Source organism: Lontra canadensis, unplaced genomic scaffold (genome assembly GCF_010015895.1).
Source record: "Lontra canadensis isolate GAN:19392208 unplaced genomic scaffold, GSC_riverotter_1.0 scaffold24, whole genome shotgun sequence".
In the NCBI taxonomy this organism is placed as follows: Eukaryota; Metazoa; Chordata; class Mammalia; order Carnivora; family Mustelidae; genus Lontra; species Lontra canadensis.
In genome coordinates, this window is record NW_022631018.1 from 20,453,643 (window position 1) to 20,474,421 (window position 20,779).

The window sequence follows — 20,779 nt, forward strand, 5'->3', positions numbered from 1 at the left end:
GGAACGGGGGCAACCGGAGGGCGAGGTCAGAGGCTAATTCGAGAATGTAGTGCATGCATGTCAACAGTCTGCCCTGATCTTCTTTCAGATTCCATCTCTGCTCATCAATCCCACTTCTCCTTGTCCAAATATACCCTCAAGGACCCGCTCAAAAGTTGCCCCCTCCATCATGCCTTTCGTTGTCTCTTTCTTAACAACTAGGAGTCATCCTGTCTCCACCTCTACTGAGCTCTGATCATCTTTACTGGCCTAATCGCATATTCACTGATATTATAGTTAGTCTAGGACTTGTTTTCTCTGATTTTAAAATGCTGGCTGCCTGTTGTACCTCTTATCTGCAGCTTTCCTAACATTGTGGCCTATGCACGGTGCACTCCCCAAATACTTGCTGAGTGAATAAATGAATGGGTGAGTGGAACAAACGTCCAGATGGTTCTGGTTCCACTGTTTTCCCCTTTTGTATTGCAGCAGCATGGAAGTCTTCTGAGGACGTGAGACCTTAATCTTGGAGTATATGAAACTTAAAACATGCTCCCATGCAGCCTGCTAGTGTTTAAACCTCGTTTGGTTTTCATTTTGTGGAAAAAGCACACGGTGAAAAGTTCAGAATTATTAGGTTTCTTTCTTTCTTCTGAAAGAAAGTCCTGCCTAACAGGACTTGCAAGACAAAAGCTTACATAACACATATTTCTAAAGATCTCTTTCTCAGAGTGGATTGTATGTACCAAGCAACATTTCTTAGACAAGAAGAACGGGTGCAGGGTATGGAGGGACTAAAGTTTAGAGTATTTTTATGTGTTTACATGCCCACGGGGCTGTGGAGTAGAATTCTGCTTGTAACCAGTGACCTTATGGGAAAGAGCTATCCCGTCTTGCAGATAACCCAGAGTCTTGGCATTGTACCAATCTGTCGTCTGTTGCTTCCTTAAGTAAACTCGGTGATCCTGGCACTGGTTACTTACAGATCCCTGGATGCACCATGTCCACTGCCTCCTTCGTGCCTTTCATGCTGGTCGCTCCTACCTAGAAACCTCTCCCACCTGTTCCTGCACACTGTTGATGACTGTCCGTGGGGTGCCATTCACAGACTGCAGTGGGACTGTCACTCTCTGGAGTCGTGTCACGTAATAGTCCTCTACTTTTGCTGTCTGAGAACATCCTTTGAGTCTCAGCTACGTGCTCTCCTTGCAGGAAGTTTCCTTGACCTGCTAACGTTTTCGTAGCAAACCCCCACCCTCTTCTAGATCTCCAGGCACTCATTTGTTAAATTGACGGCCACCAAGGGCTATCTCGTTGCTCAGTTTTATAACCTCTTATTTGAAACTCTTAGGGCTAGATGTATTTTGGAATTTGTAGAGTTTTGGATTTTTCTCCATAACACTTCTAGTGAGATCTGGGACAGCACCCTGTAGTCAATGGCAAGAAAACTTCTGTAGTGAAACACAGAGTGGCACAAAGGAAGATTATAACTAGCCTAATGTCAAGTTCAACTCATGTTTTCTGACCATTTGACTTCAGGAAAGATTTTGCCATCAAACAAATTTTTGCCCATTTTCTATCAAAGGACCTGTATTATGGCTTACTTTGTATTTTTCATCTCAGTACTTGGCACAAAACTGCCCAAAGAGATGTTCAAGCAGTATTTAATTGTTGCTGATGAGATCATAGAGAACCATTTCATGATTTGGGCTAAGTTGGCCACATCTCCCTGAACAAATATAAATAAATAAAATCACATCCTTAAAAAATAATAGCTCTTGATTACTTCCTAATGGAAATGATCTTATATCTCATATGACACATCCAGGATTATAGGACCTCTCACTTAAAAAAATTAAAAAAGATTTTATTCGTTTATCTGACAGGGAGAGAGATCACAAGTAGGCAGAGAGTCAGGCAGAGAGAGAGGGGGAAGCAGGTTCCCCGCTGAGCAGAGAGCCCGATGCGGGGCTCGATCCCAGGACCCTAAGAACATGACCTGAACCAAAGGCAGAGGTTTAACCCACTGAACTACCCAGGTGCTCCTTAAAAAAACCTCTTGAGATGAAAACAAATATGTCCTAAGTTAGCACTGATATATTCTACTGGAGTAATGTATTGTTGTAGTTTGGGCAAGAACTAAGAAGAGTTTGGTTACAAGGAGAATGGTGTGGATATGATGTCTTCGTGTCAAATATGTATCATCTACATCCAATCACAATGGCTGGGAAATTCAGGACAGAAAGGATGGAAGTTTCCCTGACCTGGCTTTCAAAGTTTAAAAATTGTTTTTATAATGAATATTTTCTGATTATATCATTTGTCCAACAATGAGACTGAATGGCAAAGGCAATCATTTTTCTCTCTGGTTTTGGAGTTTGCAAACTATTCAATAGTCACACACACAACATGCACAATCATTTTATCATAACTTACAATATCTTTGCAATATAATAGTGAATTATAACATCACATCCCATTACAGTTGGAAGGCATATTAGAGGATACCTAATCTCCCGCCTTGACATTTGACAAATGAGCATTTGAGGTCCAGAAAGAACAGAAGTGACTTGCCTGAAATTAATCTTTCCAGAAAACCTAAGGTTGAGACTATAACTCAGAACTTCTGACTGGTCTAATTTTTTCTCTTTCTTTGTTTCCTTTCCTTCCCCCGCCCCCCCACCATGTTCCTAGGTTTTCTGAGCTGTAGTGAACAGGGATAGAATCCATTCCGTTACATGGGGGGAGGCAGTGGTACATTTTTGTTTTTGTTACAAATTGCTGACATTAGCGCCCTTTACAGGCTTGAGATCTGGGCTCTGCAGAGAACAGGTAACAATGCAGGTAACAATGTTTCCTGAGCTAGTATGAAGTAGTTTTAAGTGATTGGACAGTAGCATGATGGGAGAGAGAAAATTTTACTTTCCAGATCTGGAGCTTATTTGACCTACCACCCAAGTTCAAATAGAACTGATCAGATTTGACTTACGGAGTGACCCATCTCCCTTCTGTTGGTATCCCAGTAATGTCCCACTCACCGAGAATTTCCACAGGCCTCCAACATCATTGCTTCTCTCAAAGCAGGTGGGCTCCAGCCCCTCTTCCAGACAGCACCGGATGGAGGCTAAGCCACTGACACCAGCTCCGACAATGGCCACTCTCTTCCCCATGGTTGCCAGGAAGGAGGGCCTGGAGAGAGCTTCTTTAGAAGAGTGTCCCTGAACACTTGGGATTTTTCAGTAGGAAGAACCAGTCAAGGTTTGTGCGTCAGGATCCTCACCTTAACACAAGAAAACATAAATGCACGTTAACAAGCTATGTTCATCATTTTTACCACTTTTGCTATAGTAAGATAATAAATCTGGCTGTTTCTCCTGCTTATTCAAGGCGCTCAAAATAGCAGAATCATTGAATGTTGGAGCAGGAAGGCCCTTGAAGTTCATCAGTCTAATGCTCTCCATTACAAATGTAGCAATAGTCACTCCAAGAATGTTAGTGATTACTTCTTTGACATCTCACAGCTAATAAGTAAAGGAGTTGGAACCAGAACTCAAGCCTTCTGTATGAAACCCACTGTTCCAAATCACCCCTACTCACTTTGAATGCTTGGCTCTAAGAGGTCTTAGTCTTAATGAGCTGCCTTCCTTTCCCCCAGAGAAATAGCAGTTCTTTAAATGTAGAAGAAGATGGTGTTTAACAATGTCTTTTGATGTAAAAATTGAGGAAGGGGGAGGAGTTATTAGTCTTAAAGTAAAAATTCCCTTTTCCTTGTATATTTCATGGCGTAGAGCCCTGGTAAAACCTGGAAGAGAAGGACTGAGTGCAGTAGGGATAGCAGACCAGGGGAGGTGACGGGGAGCAGAGGAAGAAAGGGACAGGGAGGGCAAGAATGAGGTCCCTGGTTCTGGTTCCAAAAAATAAAAGTAACTGATACTGTTCACCAAAGCTGTAAGGTGAAACCTCTGGAAGATTAAAGGAACAATGGCTCTTTTATTAATTTTTGCTTTGGAACTACAGAGTATATAAACAGAGGCTGTGCACCTGGACTGTTTGTTAGGCTAATTGTGAAAAGAACCCTCAATTTTCTGAAAACGTAGGAGGGCATGATGTGAGGAGCTGAGTTAACACTTGGAGATGTTGAGTTTGTAAAACTAGTGAACTCAGAGGACAGAACCGTAAAGCCACTGAGTCTTGTCTCTGGGTCCCTGCCACTGCTTCCCATCTTTCCTTCTGCCCTCCCTCCCTCCCTCCCTCCCTCCCTTTTTCTGAGTACTTACCACGTTATGTGTTATAGTAGTCTCTTGGGGATGCAAAGACGAAAAGTCCCAGTGCTGTTCATCCAGAAGCAGATGGTCTAATGGTGAGAGATGATTGATGTTGCAATGGAGGTTTGATTTAGTGAGTGCCAGCCCTCAGGTGGGAGCGTGAATCCTCCTAAGAGAAGACTAAGAGAGGCTTCAAGAGGAAGTGAGAAGAGCACGGAGTTTTGAAGGAAGAATAGAGGCCTACCAGGTAGTCAAGGAGCAAAGAACACATGACAGAGAGAAAAACTATGTGCAAATTCACAGAAAAGTACAAGAACTTGATAGATTGAGCTACAATTAGTTCTGTGTTGCTGGAGCCATAGGTAATGGGGATAGCAGAAGATAAATGGGACATGCAGAGCCCAGATTCTGAAGGATATTGAAGTGCTGCCCTCAATGGGTTGGATACCATCTTCTAGGTTATCGTGTTCCATTCAAGAATTCTGAGCAAGGAAGTGACAAGATCAGAAAAGATCAGATCCATATGGAAGCTAGGCAGAACAGATGTCTAGCTAGACAGCTAGATTCATATGGATAGTGGTTAGAATCAGGAGTACCAGGACTTAATTTCAGTAGTCTAGAACAGAGACGCTGAGGGTCTAGAGTAGAGTAGTGTCAGGGGAATGGAGAATAGAGAGACATAAGAGAGATTTAGGAAATAGATGTTTGGGAACCTGTTGATGGATTATAGACTTGACGCCTCAAAGAAGGTCCTTCCAACTTTGAATTTTATGCTGTGATTTATATGCATATCACTCTTGATTTAGTGCAGACAGCAGTAACCATTCTATTTCACAAAGAAAGGGACTTAGTACAGGAATTAGGTTCATGCAACAGATGGAAGGACTCCAGGAGCAAAAACCAGGGTGCATCTGCCACCGGCCTTATAAGATCACGCCTCTGGAGCTACCCTTCGATGGAGACGGGAACTGCTGTTGCCACCCCAACACCTGCAGGGAGTGGGATGTAGAGTTAGGCTGATGTAAACACACCTGTTGGGAAATGATTATAGATCAGCACAGTCACAGAAACTCAGCCTCTGCTTCCCTTTGCCTTCCAAGCCCAGGTATCTATCTCCTGGGAAAAACCTAAATCGCATCCAAACCCTAACTGCGAGGAAGTCTTAGGAATATAGTTTTTAGCCTTCTCGTCCTTGTGCTGGAGGAGGGAACCCAAAGTGGGTGGGAACAATGTGCCAAGTGTCACTAGGTACTGTCTAGACCAGTGGTTTATGTGGTGTTAAGTGGAAGCCATTCTTGTATTCTTAGACCACCCAACATTCTCTGTTCTTCTCCAGTAGTAACACAGTAAGTCCTTAGTTATTTATTCTCCTGGTTGTGTATTTTGTGGTAATTCTTACTGGCCTTCAGATCTCTCCTCTGTAAAATGCACAAACTGAACTACATAATTACTGAAGTCCTTCCAACATTCCACGACTCTCTTAATTCACTGAGTAAGCCTCAGTAAACCTTTTCAAAAGTAGAAATAAAAGCCAGCGATGACACAAATGCATTGAAATTGCTCAAGAGGATTTCTTGATTGACATCCAGTTGTCAAGAAGTGGACTTAGTTTGCTGCCGAGAGCATTTGAAAATGGGAAGTTGCAGCTAATAGAACCGAGAATGTAAGAGTCAAGAGCGTGGAACATGAGAGAGAATCTTTGGAGTAGGTGTCTTTGGGAAGAGCTGTTGGTGTGTTGTGTGTCATTTTCCGCAAAGAAGTGGAATCAAAAGACCTGCTTCTTTAGACAAACATGTTGTGGGGCTCAATCCCACCACCTGGAGAGCAGGATAGGGGCTCTGTGGAATTTTGGTCTACCTCATCTTGCCTGGGAAATCGAGAGGACAGGATTTGGGCTGGCTAACTGTGATAGGGCATTGCATTTGTGTTGCGTTTGGCCAGAACCCCAGAGTTTATTGAGACAAAGCATATATAAGGGTTTCCTGGGGGGCCCGATGTGATTCGCCAAAAGAGAGCTAATATGGGGCCATATTAGGTCCTGTCTATTAGGGCTACAGAAGTGTCTGCCAGGATAGGGTCCATTCTTCTGGGTCAAGAGAGCTACTGGGGAGAGGTCACCATTGTTTGGGGCCCCTAATGTATAAGCCAAGACATCCATACAAGTAAGAACTAGTTATAAACATGTGCCCGCCCAGAGACCTGGAAGCTGCAATATAATAATACCAATGAAACTAGATCTCCAGCCACCCCACCCCACCCCCTGCTCAGAGCTTTTTTTTAAACCTCTCTTTCCCTTCCCTCCTACTCCCTTCCTGGCCTTCCTGGGAGCTTCAGAAGCCTCTCCTGGTGGCATCATGGGGAGGGAGAGTGGAAGCATAAAGTGGTTTAAAAAAAAAAAAAGCTTCAGGCCCCCTTCCAGGACCTTATGCTCCCTTGGCATCAGACCCAGGTGGAGGTACTAGAGAAAAGATCAGAACTTTAAATGAAGTCCAAGTTTTTGATCTTCACATGGGAGACCAGATCTTCCATTTTCTGAATTAAGAGTGTAGTTGTGACCTAACAAGACTGCAGAAATGTCTATTACTTGAAAGTGATCAGGAAAGTTATGAGCTCGGGGGTCTTTCCCTCTAAGTTCCCACAGCCCCTTTGGGGATACAAGTGGGGGTACTTCAGGTACTTAATCAGATGCATGATAATGTCCCCAGAGTTATGTGATAGATTAAAGTGAGCAAGACAGAAACAACCGGAAAACATTTTTCAAAGTGCCCTGGAGCTGCCTCTTCAGCTGTGACCCTGGGCGTGATGGAGGACCAGGAGGCGGAAATGGGTTCAGACCAGGGAGAAGGTATTTCCAGGGCTCCTCCCCCTCCCCACCAGCAGGGGGTCTATCTCCTGGTTGGTCCCAGCTCTCCATGTCCTCCAAGAACCCTGCTGTTTTTTTGTAGCTCAAACCACTGAGGCGACAGCAGCCTGAGGTTCACACTAGACTTTCCAAGAACTGGTCGAAGATCAGATTGAGATCAAGGAACATACGTAGACTACCAACAACTATTTAGAAAGTGTTATCCTCCCGTTCGTTATCTCCTAACACCCTTGTGGGATAATCATGACCGTGATTCTCAATTTACTAATGAAGAAACGGAGCTGTTCAAGTTAATTAAGCCAGCAAGCGTTCATGTCTTCATGGTGTGTCTTCTCTAACAGCTTATGAAACTAGTGTCAGAGAACACCGACTTCGGAAAGCATGGAGAAGACACTCCTCCGGAGGGTTGTCCCACAAATATTAACCGGGCCTAACCGTGTGCCAGGCGCTGGCTGAGGCACTGGGATGCGACAGCAACAAGAGGAGGGCAGGGCACCGGCCCCAGGAGTGCATCGTGTCCGGCCGCGTCCAGGACACAGCAGGTAAAACGCTCCCCGCCGTGCTGACGGGAGCGTTGGGCTTTACCGCTGCGATAACCGCCGTCGTTCGTGTTGCCTGTTCCCTCCTCTGTACCAGGCAGCGAGCTAAGCGTTTCAGACCCGTTATTCGTGTACTGCTGTAAGGACCCGGGGAGTCAGCTGCACTGCTCCCTCGGCGCGACACGGGAGCGCCCGAGACAGGTTCAGACGCACAGGGTCACGCGGCCTACGGGTGCTGGGACCGCCACGCTTTGCCGCTGCTGTCGAGGGGAGCACGGGTAGGGGAAGGTGTGGACGTGCCCGGAGCATTTGTGAGGTCGGGCACCACGGCAGGACGTAAGGACGGGCGCAGGCCGCACACATCGCTGCTGCGGGTACCGTTCTGACGGTGGCCCGCACAGCGGCAGGGGCTTATGAAAGGGTCTGTCAAACTCAGAAGGGCAACGCGTTTGCCCGCGGGAAGGGGCTGGAGGAAGGTTTGCATCAGCGTTTGTCCTGAAGCAGGAGAAGAAAAAGTGGAGAGAGAGAGAGAGAGGAAAAGCCCGTCAGTCGCAGGGACCACGGGAGCAACGCACACGCCCGTGAGAGCGCACAGGGAGGGTGAGCACGCCCCTGGAAGAGCGCGAGGGGTGTGTGAGCCGGGGGGAGGAGCGTGTGAGTCGGGGGAGGAGCGTGTGACGGGGGGAGGAGCGTGTGACGGGGGAGGAGCCTGTGAGTCGGGGGAGGAGCATGTGACTGGGGGACGTGCGTGTTACTGGGGGAGGAGCGTGTGAGTCAGGGGAGGAGCGTGTGACGGGGAGGAGCCTGTGAGTCGGGGGAGGAGCATGTGACTGGGGGACGTGCGTGTTACTGGGGGAGGAGCGTGTGAGTCAGGGGGTGGAGCGTGTTACTGGGGGAGGAGCGTGTGAGTCAGGGGGTGGAGCGTGTGAGTCAGGGTAAGGTTTACCTCCCCTCTGAACCTTCCAAGCCTTCTCTCCAGGTGATGATGTCTCTTTGCAAGGGATCTGAAAAACAGGCTAGTGGTGAATGACTGAGAAAGGGTTGATAAGCAACTCAGGAAAGGGCAATTTGGCTTTTAAGAGACATCAGTGTCTTAAACCAAAGGAATGTATTTCTAACGGTGGAATTTTGACCGTGGGAGCAAGGTCAGGTGGGTCGAGAGAGTATTTTCCATAAGCAGAGTGGCCAAGCATCCTGGTTTACTCAGCACCGTCTCGGAACGGCTGTGGCATCTTCATCACTGGTGCCCTCTCTCACTCGCAGAAGTGGTCGGGCTTAATTGAGAAGTGATCTGGTCCCCTTACTTATTATAAGAGATGCTCTTACCCCAGTTCAGATTGCAACCCCAAAGCCCATTCAGCCTCTACAAATATGGCTGGCTCTCTTTCTGGTGGCTCCTGTCTTAGATCAGGGTCTGTTTTCTGGAAACTACTACAGTGTAAGTGCGGAATAGTCTTCTGTAAGACTCAATTTTACTTATTGAGCTGTTCTACTTTTTTTTTTTTTTAAGATTTTATTTATTTATTTGACAGAGATCACAAGTAGGCAGAGAGGTAGGCAGAGAGAAAGAGGGGGAAGCAGGCTCCCCGCTGAGCAGAGAGCCTGACATGAGGCTCTATTCCAAGACCCTGACCTCAGCCCAAGGCAGAGGCTTAACCCACTGAGCCACGCAGGTGCCCCTGAGCTGTTCTACTTTAAAAGACAAGTCTACCAAGATGAACCATTTTCTTACACAATGCAGACATATTTTTCCCTAATTGTTTCCCCAAGGCTGTAACTCAGAGCAAATGTTTCCAATTAGGCTTGTTTCCCAGCGTGCTTAGGGTTTGACACTTATGTGGGTGGTGATGTTGTGAGTAGCTTTTCCCAAAATTCCAGTTTCCACCAGACTCTTTTCTGACGTCCTGATTTTTTTCTAGTCAGTTTTATAGCATTCTAAACTTTTTTTTTTTTTACTGTAAGAAGTATACTTTTTAAAAAAATTAATGCATAATTGAAATATAACATTATATTGGTTTCAGGTATATGCTATGGTGTAATATTTTTATATATTGCAAAATGATCATTACAATAAATCTAGTTAACATCTGTCAGTTTCAAAAATGTTTCTTATAATGAGAACTTGAAACATTTACTCTCAGCAACTTTCACATCTATGATACAGTATTATTAGCTAAAGTCACCATGCTGTGTATTACATATTTATAGCTTATTTTTTTTTAATCCCTGGAAATTTGTACCTTTTGACCCCTTCACCCATTTTCCCTGCTCCTTATTCCTCACCTCCAGCAACTGCCAATCTGTTCTCTGTGTCTATGAGCTTGGGGTTTTTTTGGTAATTGTTTTTATTCTTTAAGGTTGCACATATAAATGAGATCATGGTATTGGTCTTTCTCTCTATAACTTATTTCACTTAGCATCATGCCCTCATGTTTGAGCCATATTGTCACAAGTGGCAAAATTTCATTCTTTTTTATAGCTGAATAATATTTGATTGTATTTATAGATACCACGTTTTCTTTATCCACTCGTTCGTCAGGGGACCTTAGATTGTTTCCACATCTTGGCTCTTGTAAATAATGCTGCAGTGAACATGGGGGTGTGTATCTTTTCAAATTACTGTTTTGTTTTCCTTGGGCAAATACCCAGAAGTGCAATTGCTAGATCATAGGGTAGTTCTATTTTTACTTTTTTGAGGCATCTCCGTACTGTTTTCCAGACAGGCCACACCGACTTAAATGCCCGCCAGCAATGGCCAGGGACCCCCTTTTCTCTACATCTTTACCAATATTTATTATTTGTCTTTTTCATAAACCATTCTGATAGGAAGGAGGTAAGTCTTACTGTGGTTTTGATTTGCGTTTCCTTGATGATTGGTGATGCTGAGTACCTTTCCAGTAACTGTGGGTCATTTGTGTGTTTTTGTTCTAAATTATTCTTTAACTGTGCCCTGTTTCAACCTTTAGGTGGTGAGCTTCTTTACCTCAAAGACCAAAGATCTTCCTGTTCTTCCACCAAGGGCACTGCTGAGCCCATAGCTGGTGTTCAATAAGTATATTTTTATTAAATGGCTGATTAGCTACTTGGGGATTCTAGTGTGCTTTGGAAATACAGAGTTCTGCCTCCGTAAGGGGCTGCAAAGAATTTAGGAGGGTTGTAAAATCCGCTCCTCCCTTCAAGGTGATTAAGTTTGTTACAAGATGATGGGACAACAGCAACTACCTGGTCAGGCTCTTGGACTTTTCATGGACTTTGACTCCCCAGTTTTCGAATTCCATAAGTAGTCTGTGGTTTGGATACCAAACTGAGCAGGAGTGGTTTGCACAGGGTGCCTATAACTTGGCTTCGCTGGGCAGCAGATTAGGGTTTTGGAGGGGATGAAAGAATTTACTTTGGACCTCCTGGTAAAGTGTGGGAAGCATGGTGCTCGCCAGACAAGATGATTATTGCAGAATGCGTGAGGCTCTGGGGATATTTTCCATATCATGTAATATCTTGTGATTCTCATTATTGCATTTTGCTAGATTTAAGGGACTTTTTGAGCATCTGCAACTGTATGCAGAGATCTTGATTTCCTACTATTTCTGGATCTCTGGCTTCATTCTCTCACATCTCCAGGACTGTTCTTACCGCAGACATACTCCTGTACACGCTTGTCTGGGCCCATGCCTCCCTGGTTCTGTCTTATCCCAGGGACAGAAGGAGGGAGACAGGGAAAAAGATTTAGACTTTCCTTTCCTGAAGCTTCCACCAATAGCAGATCAGATGGTACATCACCTTGCAGTGACCCCTCTTGTTGGCCGGGAGGATGCCCTGGGCCATGGGAGGAAGGCTAAAGGGACAGAAGGGCAGGATCCCTTTTCCTCTGTCCAGTGACTGCTTCCCTTTCTTGACACCGCCCTGCTCACCAGTGAACATTAGCTCAACTTGATCCTTGTCGCTGTAGCAGCACGTTTCTTTGTCTTTCTCAGCGATTGGGACTTCAGATAGTATCGGGGAAATTAATCTTCCTAATCCACCCGTCATGTTGAGCCTCTCTGTTGGGGGTGACAGCCTCACCCCGCTGGCAATCACACTATTCTCATCATTTCTCTGCACATACCCTGCCTGCCGGGATGTCTAACACCTGAATGCCCATCACGCATACCACAGTCTTTCTCCTCTTCCTGATGCTGGGGGTGGGGGCCCTTCCACTTTCATTTTGTCCATACAAGTCTTATACGGATAAGACTTGTATGGTCTTATCAAGACCCAGAACAAACTTTCCTGTCCCCGAGAAGGCTTCCTAACCCCTGCACTCGCTGCTGCTGAGCTCCCAGAGAACAAACACTGTGTCCCACACTGCTCAATGTTGCAGACTTCCAGGGATTGTCTGCTAATGGTCTCATGAATGTTAATGACCTGTGCAGAGAGATTTCATATTTCTTATCATGTATACTTTTAATTTTATCTTCATCAGCACCTTGTGGAGAGCTGGGTATTCACCAGGAGCTCTGTAAATAAATGTGGATTTAACCTGATGACCCCTTTCTTAGTGTTTCCTTATTTGTGACACAGAACAGTGATTAACTATCTGCCTGGGTACTATCTGTACCACAGGATTTAGAATAGACGTCATGTCTTTCCACAGGAATGCTTGGGCCCATTCTTCCTTTGTTTTGCATATAATACACAATGTTTTCCTTTTCAGGCATGTCCATGCCAAATTTTTTTTTTTTTTTTTTTTTGTCATTAGAATTGGTTGCAAAACACATTCTCTACATCTGTTGTGTTATGTGAAACTAGTTTCGGGTTATGAATCCACTTAAATCCATGGGATTTTGGCATACGTTTTCCTTCTGACATGGCTGAGGGGGCAGTCGGGAAAGGTGGTGAGTTAGATGCTGAGAAGGTTCTTGAGTTGGAGATTAGGTCAGTCACTCCACAAAGATGACTTACTGCTTAACCAAAGGCATCCCCATAGCTGAAAACCCCTAGTATCAACCAAGCCTGGTTTCCCCAGACTGCTATTCAATTCAGTTAAATTCATTCACTAACTCATTTAGTCATTCATTAAAATATATATGCATACTACGTGCCAAGTCCAGTTGTGGGCACCGGGGATTCAGTGTGAATAACTTGATAATGAGCTATTGAGGAGTCACAGGAGATGTGGGGACAAAGGAGGCACTACGGTTCCAGCATTCATAGGTCATCTCTCATGGGTGTGTCTGTGCAGAGAAGAGTGGCAGTGGAGGGGAGAGATTGAGACAAGTGCATGCATTACTCTGGTGGGGTTGTTGGGGTTGGTCACCATCAATATTGCGTATTTCCTGTGTCACTAAAGCTAGAGGACTGGACCAGATCACTTTCTTTGCCCTTTATTCTTTATTTCCAGTCTTTCTTTTATTCTTTAAAAGAATATTACATATAGGGGTATCTGGGTGGCTCAGTGGGTTAAGCCTCTGCCCTCGGCTCAGGTCATGGTCTCATGGTCCTGGGATCAAGTCCTGCATTGGAGACTCTGCTCAGCGGGGAGCCTGCTTCTCCCTCTCCCTCTGCCTGCCTCTCTGCCTACTTGTGATCTCTGTCTGTCAAATAAATAAATAAAATCTTAAGAAACAGAATATTACATATAATATATAATGATAATACCAGAAGTATAATAACATGAAATATGAGTTGAAATATTTTAATTATTATATTCTTTATTTTCTATTATTCTATGATATTTAAACAATTAATTTGTATATATATATATATTTTAAAAGATTTACTTATTTATTTGACACAGAGAGAGAGATCTCAAGCAGGTAGAGAAGCAGGCTGAGATAGAGGGTGAAGCAGGTTCCCTGCCGAGCAGAGAGCCCGAGGTGGGACTCGATCCCAGGACCGTGAGATCATGACCTGAGCCGAAGGCAGAGGCTTAACCCAATGAACCACCCAGGAGCCCCTTCTATATTTTTTTTATTGATTGTTTTCCTCCAATAGAATGCAATCTTTGTAATAGTAGGGACCATTTCTATCTGATTCACTGGTAGATCCCTAGGGCCTGGGATAGACTCTAGCATGTAATAAACATTTAATAATTGCGATGAATTCTCTCCTAAATATTATCATTTTTACTGAGACTTTTGGACTGGAAAACAGAATAATGTTTTTGGAGCTGGAAGCGTTAGCACCGAAATGCTATTTGCAGCAGATCAGCAGTCTGAGAACGAAGCAGATTATGTTGCCTCCTGTATTATGTTTATTGTTCTGCAGGAAGAAGACTGACTGAGAAGAGGTCAGGGGGATAACATGAAATGTTACTGAATAACATGGAACACTGGACAGGACAAGTGTTATCTGAGGATGCAAGGGACACACACTTAGATAGGAGTTCGCCATTATCTTGTTGGAAAATTTTCAAGAAGTTATTATTTTCTTATTTGAAAGCTCTGGGTCTTAACTTGATAGTTTAGTGCCTCCCTTTAATTTTTATACGTTTGGGAAAGGAGGATTAATATTTTCCAGTTACACCTTCCCCTAGAGGCTCCCGTTTGTCTATACACAGAGAACTTTCCATCTGTTGATTTTGCTGCTGCTCTTTGAGCGGATCCTCGAGCTAGGCCACCGCCCGGGGGGAAGCGCACACTGGCCAGCTGCAGCGTCTGGGGTGAGTCTTGCTTTAGTAATACTAGTGTCCGACAGAAGCTCTTCACTGGTCTCCTCACCAAGCCTTTTGAGAAGTCCTGCTGCACTGGGCCCTCCACAGCCATGAGAAAGCGCAGATTTCCAGCTACGGGCGGCGTCACCGTCCAAGGACCCAAGCTGCTCACTGCACACTGCCTTTAAACTGAGGCCATGCGTGCTTGTTTGCGCTGGTCGCAGCTGGTCACTGAGGGCGGCAGGGACACTGAACACGTCTATTCCTTTTAGACACAGAACTCATCTGATGCCCAACTTCGGGTCTGCAATTCTCCCAGGGCCTGGCCTCGACACACCTTTCTTAGACTGCTCAGCGGCCAAGGACTCTTTAGCCAGCTGTCCTCCCCCTGCTTTGTGCAGACCCACCTCCCTACCTGACAGCTGTTCCTGTCTCTCTGCTGTCTCCCTGTTACCTTTCACAGGTAGGCTTTCTCCTAATAAAATCCTGGCTTGGTTAGTCCTGTCTTGGCTTCTCCTTCTGGAAGAACCCTGGACTAACACACCCATTTTCTATGACTGGACTTTTACCCTCTTTCGCTTTGAAATCAGAGCTGAACTTCTGTTCTGATCCTTAGGCCACTCGATTGGGGCTCTGATATTGTCTGGTTCTTGGCAATGTTCTCTCCTCTTCAACCAGATGCGGAATCTCTCCGACATGCCATTTGCTTCTGGTGGGCCTCTAAATGGATGGGCCATCTGGAGTCACCGTGTTCTTCCAGAAATGTCTGCAAGAATTCGACTATTGCTACTACCTAGAGACTCACCACCTTGTCATTGTTATTGCTAAGACCAAAAAATCAACTTGTGCTTTTCATGGATATCAACGAGGAGCTGATCTAAGTTGCAAACTGGAATTTTGTTTTAATCACTGGCCACCTTTCTGTGATGTTAATCCTGGGACCAGCTGGTTGGGTACTTAAGCCTGTGGCCTACATGATTTGGGGGATTTGTTCCCTTTACACCAGCCTATAGCTGATATCCTAGCTTCCCCTGTATCAAGAGTTAGAGGACCAGTAACCCAGAAGAGAGATGACATATACTCTCCATAGGAGAGGTTATGTTTTCAGAAATCTTTATTAAGAGTGAATTTCAGGGGCGCCTGGGTGGCTCGGTGGGTTAAGCCTCTGCCTTCGGCTCAGGTCATGATCTCGGGGTCATGGGATCGAGCCCCACATTGGGCTCCCTGCTCAGCTGGAAGCCTGCTTCCCCACACCCCTGCCTGCCTCCCTGCCTACTTGTGAGCTCTGTCTGTCAAATAAATAAATAAATAAATCTTTAAAAAAAGAGTGAATTACAGATCGTTTATTGGGATTGATGTGAAAGCAGAAGAAAGATGAAAACAGTGGATATTTGAGTGACACAGAAAATATTCTAAGCAGCACAAAAGCCAAAGGACAAGCCCGTAACTTCTAAGTAAAGCCTCATTACCGCCATGGTTTTTTCAATGTCAGGGAGTACCTTAGGCTTTCTACATACCTGTGTCGTGGACTCAAGCAGAATTGAAATCTCTGTTTGTTGGACACCCACCCAGTTACACAACATGCAGGAGGCTATGGATTTCCACATCGGTTATAGTATTACAGCATAATCCTTTTGGCAATCAGAAATAGGCAATTATCCTGACCAGCTTATGTTTCCAACTTAGCGACCTCTTTATCTTCAGCGCTTCAACCGAACTTAAACTGATAACTGAGTGTGAGAAGCTGTGAATACAATAGAGACAAACGGCTACAGGAAAATGTTCGAGCGGTGTAGGCACCATCTAAAGATTAGAAATCATAGTCAGAACTTCCTTTTTTAAAGAGTGTTATCTTTTTTACAAAAAGATTTTAAAATTTTATTTGAGAGCGACTGTGAGCAAGAGAGAGCATAAGCCAAGGAGGACGATGTAGGGCTTGATCCCAGGACCCTGAGATCATGACCTGAGCTGAAGGCAGAGACTTAACCCACCGAGCCACCCAGGCGCCCCTAAATAGTGTTATCTTAACCCAAGGAAACTGTCGAGAGAGAGAGAGAGAGAGATGGTTTCTAGATTGTAGGTGCTTCCCTCCGATGCTTTGTGGTGAGGATTAGCCCACACCCTGCCAGGGAACTGGAAGATCTCTGGATGTACCACTCCTTCCTGTGTATTTCCTCTTCTGTGATGTGGGCAGGGAGCATGTCCTGGCCGGCTTACACGCTCTTCTTAAGAAAAGGACAAGGTCAACTTGAAGGGGCTTGGAGAACGCAGAGGATATCTGCTAAAGATGCTGAGAATAGTGAACCAGGTTAATCATGTGCCCCTGGACCTCAGCCAGCAGCTGATTTGCCACATGACTTAGGAATATGGGTTTCCTTTCATTAGTTGACTCTTAACCCTCAAATAGTATCAAAAAGAGTAATGTCTTCAGTTTGGTATAATTGTGAAAAAAGGGATTGTTTCAAGAAGATAAACTTCTAAGTATTCCCAATTACTTTTATAAATGTGAATGAATCAAGTACAGTGCAAATTTGTCTTTACCCTGGTCTATCATTCTACATATTTTAAACCTTCTTTCAAGAATAGTAGATTGGATATTTGAAGGTGTTTAAAAAACACCTAAGATTTGTTGATTTAATATTAATTATTGACATAATTTGTTATGATAGGTTGATTTGGATGCTAGTCTCCTTGATGAAAGGCAACCATAATACTTAGGAGCAACAAAAGTAAATTTGTTTTGTGTTACCCAAATGCCAATGGAAGTATCATTTTACATAATGAATATATGACAATTTGAGGGTTAGTAATGAACAATATTATTTATTTTACTGAGTAAAAATGACTTTAAAAGGAACATATTAAATAATTTTATTTAAATGAATATGTATTAAGAATGTATATTAATGTGTGTGTAGTCAATATACATGCAGATTTATTGATTACTTTAATAAATATTCTCTAACAGTTCACTATATGCAAAGGCACTGAGGATACTGTGGAGAATAAAACAGGCAGTATTTATGTTCAGATCCTAGTTGTGAATGAGAAAGGGGATGATAATTATGCTAAGCAAAACAAGTCAATCAGAGAAAGACAGTTATCGTATGATCTCACTCATATGTGGAATTTAAGAAACACAACAAAGGATCATAGGGAAAAATAAAACCAGATGACATTAGAGAAGGAGACAAACTATAAGAGACTCAATTATAGGAAGCAAACTGAGGATTGCTGGAGGGGAGAGGGTGAGGGGATGAGGGGAGGGGGTGATGGGCCTTGAGGTGGGCACACAGTGTAATGATTACTGGGTGTTATATATGACTGATGAATCACTGAGCTCTACCTCTGAAATTAATAATATACTATATGTTAATTGAATACAAATTTTAAAAAAGAGAATAAACAAGTAAAAAATTGAATAAGATGATTTCAGAAGTAAAAGTGCCAAGAAGGACATAAAATAGGATGATCTGAAAGAGAGTTGTGCTGATGTGAACTGGGTGGCCAGGGAAGACATCTCATTTTGGGATTGCCCTATGGGAATTGAAATCAAAATATAAGAAAGTGCTAGCTACACAGAAATCTTGGGATACAGCATTTCAGGCAGAGAGAGAGAACAAATGCTCTCAAATGGGAGTGAGTGTAGTGTGAAAGAAGGCTTACGGGAACAGAGAAAAGGAGGAGAAAGGTATCAGATGGGGTTGAAGGTAGAGTGGGATCTTGTAGGTCATGGTGGGACTTGGGTTTTGTACTACTTGCAATGGTTAACCACTGTAAGGGTCGAAGCATGGCGGTGACAAGATCCCGTTCATGCTTGAGAAAGATCACTCCTGCTGGTGCACAGGAAGTGGAAGGTGCAGGAACGGAAGCAGAGACATGATGTAGGAGGCTCCTGGAACCACGGGGGAGACTGAATGGTGGAGGTAGAGGGAAGCGAAAACATTCGCTGACACTGTGCACAGTCAGGTGGTGAGGGGTCAGGGGCTGAACTGTGTCTTCCCCAATTTCCTGTGTTGAAGTTCTAACGCACATACCTCAGAATGTGACTGTGGTTGGAAATCAGGTCTTTAAAGAGATGTTTAAGTTCAAATGAGGTCTTAGGGTAGACCCAATCCGATAGGACTGGTGTCCTTATAAGGAGAGGGAATGTGAACACAGCCACACGCAGAGGAAGGACCATGTGAAGACACAGGGAGGAAAAAGTTGTCATCAACAAGAAAACAACGCTGCTGACACCTGCATATTGTGCCTATAGGCTCCAGAATTGTGAGAAAATGCATTTCTTTTGTTTAAGTCACTCAGGCTTGGTATCCTGTTATGGCATTTCTAGCAAACTAATGCATGAGGCAAAGAAAGAAATCAAGGGTTATGCCTGCGGTGTCCAGCTTGAAAAGCTGCATATTGAGAAGTCTCACTACCAGGATGAGGAAAAGTTCAGAGAAGGTACTGAGAGTCTCTTACCGATTCCCAGTCACTTCTGGAAGCCAATGCAAAGACTGACTTTATGGGGCTAGTAGCATTTATCAATGCCAGCAAATTGGACTTTCTAATCATTTTGTATACACACAAGAAAAACTTACAAGACACTTGCTATCAAAAAGGGGCATTGCACTGAATTGTGCTGAGGACCACTGACCTCTAGCATCTTGAGCCAGGAAGCTGCTTGGCCCAAACTCTGATTCTTAAAGTCCTTGCATTTATACTTTGGGTGTTGTCTCCAAACAAGATTACAGGTGCAGGCCCAGATTCACAATGACGGAAATAGAAGAATTTATCTATCCCAAAACCTTGAACTTGTAGCTGTATCTTTAGGATAAAGATAAATATATTATGAATTTTTATTTTTATAATAAAACTTACAGTAATTATCTTGTGATGACCCATGTCAAAGGATTGTATGAGGATTGATTATGCTTTCATACTTCATTAAACTCTAAAATGATAGCAGGTACTAGCAATTTCTAAAAATCTTTGGTAACTGAGAGTACAGAGGCTGGATGTGTATGAGTGTTTCTGTTTATTGAAAGCAAAGTTAGATTTTTCAGTTTTCTGTTACATTCCGGACTGTGACTGCCTGAACACCGGAACCATTTCTAACTCGGCTTTTCTGTCCTAGCTTCTAGAATGGTGGCTCGGCCAGAGTAGGCTGTCAGTTAGTGATTGGGGAACGGATCTAAGATGATGGCAAAGAGACCTAATTAATATTTAATATTATTAATATTTTCTAGGGCTGGGCCCTGTGTTAGGTGATAAACACTTTAACCAGTCTTCACAGAATTTATTATTTAATATTAATATTTCATATTTCATATTAATGAAACATTGTCAGTCTTGTTCTTGCAGTTGTTGCTGACAATAACAGCTACCTGCTACTTGAGTTTATTTTAATGGGGTGTCACATCTCTGATTATACTGTCTTCCGATTACTGCATGGTAATGCACAGGCCTGCAGAATCGGATTTTTTGAAGACAAATAAAAGAACAGCTAAAAATGAACAACCGTTTATCACTCCGAGGTGTAAGCAGCCTGAAAAGGAGTAAATTTAAATATAAACTTGTTAATGTCTGTTCTTACCTCCCAGGCTGTAAATTCTGTGAAGACAAGTTACGTGTTGATCACCTAAGACAAGGCCCAGCCCACAAAATACTTCATAAATGTGTGTTGCATGAATGACTTAGAAAAAGTTACTATCATATTTTTTGAAGTACAAACCTTTGTTGGTCACCAGAGGCTTCTTTCTTTCCTTGACAGGCCACAATAGTAATAAAATGGTCACTTGGAAGGCAGAATGCCATATCTTCAAAATGTGGGGGACTCAGGGGACACTTAATTCCTTGTTAGAAGCACTTGTGATACCTCCAGTATTTTGTTATTAAGCACAATAGAATAGGAAAAATTAATTGAAAATAAATTATGTATTTTAAAAATACTCAAGGAAAAGATCCTGACCAAAGGACTTTATATATTTTTTATTCAAATAGACAAAGATTGATTTTATAGATAAAAATGTTTATAGTACACATAGTTTTTTTTATTTAATTTCTTTTCAGCGTAACAGTATTCATTGTTTTTGCACCACACCCAGTGCTCCATGTACTACCTGCCCTCCCTAATGCCCACCACCTGGGGTGGGAGAGCCTCCTGCTATCTTAAAGCCAGAAGATTTAGTAGAAAACTATCTGCTCTCAAGACAATTGGTTGAAAGGGGAACATCTAATGCTGGCCTTTCACACGTGGGTTATTTTGTCACTCCAAGTGAAAGTCTTGCAAAACTATGTACTACTACTAGGTAGTACTACTTGCAAAACTATGTGTACTACTACTAGGTAGTGGTAGTACTAGGTAGTACTAGGTAATAGTACATAGTTTTGCAAGACTTTCACTTGGAGTGACAAAATAACCCACGTGTGAAAGGCCAGCATTAGATGTTCCCCTTTCAACCAATTGTCTTGAGAGCAGATAGTTTTCTACTAAATCTTCTGGCTTTAAGATAGCAGGAGG

The 20,779-nt window shown here is 43.5% G+C and overlaps 1 protein-coding gene and 1 long non-coding RNA gene across 4 annotated transcripts in view; one reads left to right on the plus strand and one right to left on the minus strand.

Moving 5' to 3' along the window:
• The window catches only part of LOC116870834, a 103,727-nt gene that overhangs the window by 25,332 nt on the left and 57,616 nt on the right, over nt 1–20,779 (plus strand). For 2 of the 3 annotated variants that reach the window (XR_004383300.1, XR_004383299.1), the window contains exon 4: nt 16,944–17,003. The exons of the other annotated variant lie outside the window; for it this stretch is intronic. This is a non-coding gene — a long non-coding RNA (uncharacterized LOC116870834). Of the gene's footprint in view, nt 1–16,943; nt 17,004–20,779 lie in introns of those variants that run through there. 3 annotated transcript variants of the gene reach the window in all.
• LOC116870832 (putative dimethylaniline monooxygenase [N-oxide-forming] 6) overlaps nt 1–20,779 on the minus strand; it is a 61,377-nt gene that overhangs the window by 13,802 nt on the left and 26,796 nt on the right. The window contains exon 2 of the mRNA XM_032863004.1: nt 3,018–3,155. Within this exon, the coding sequence (XP_032718895.1) occupies nt 3,018–3,149 (132 nt within the window). The 5' untranslated portion in view covers nt 3,150–3,155. The remainder of the gene's footprint in view (nt 1–3,017; nt 3,156–20,779) is intronic.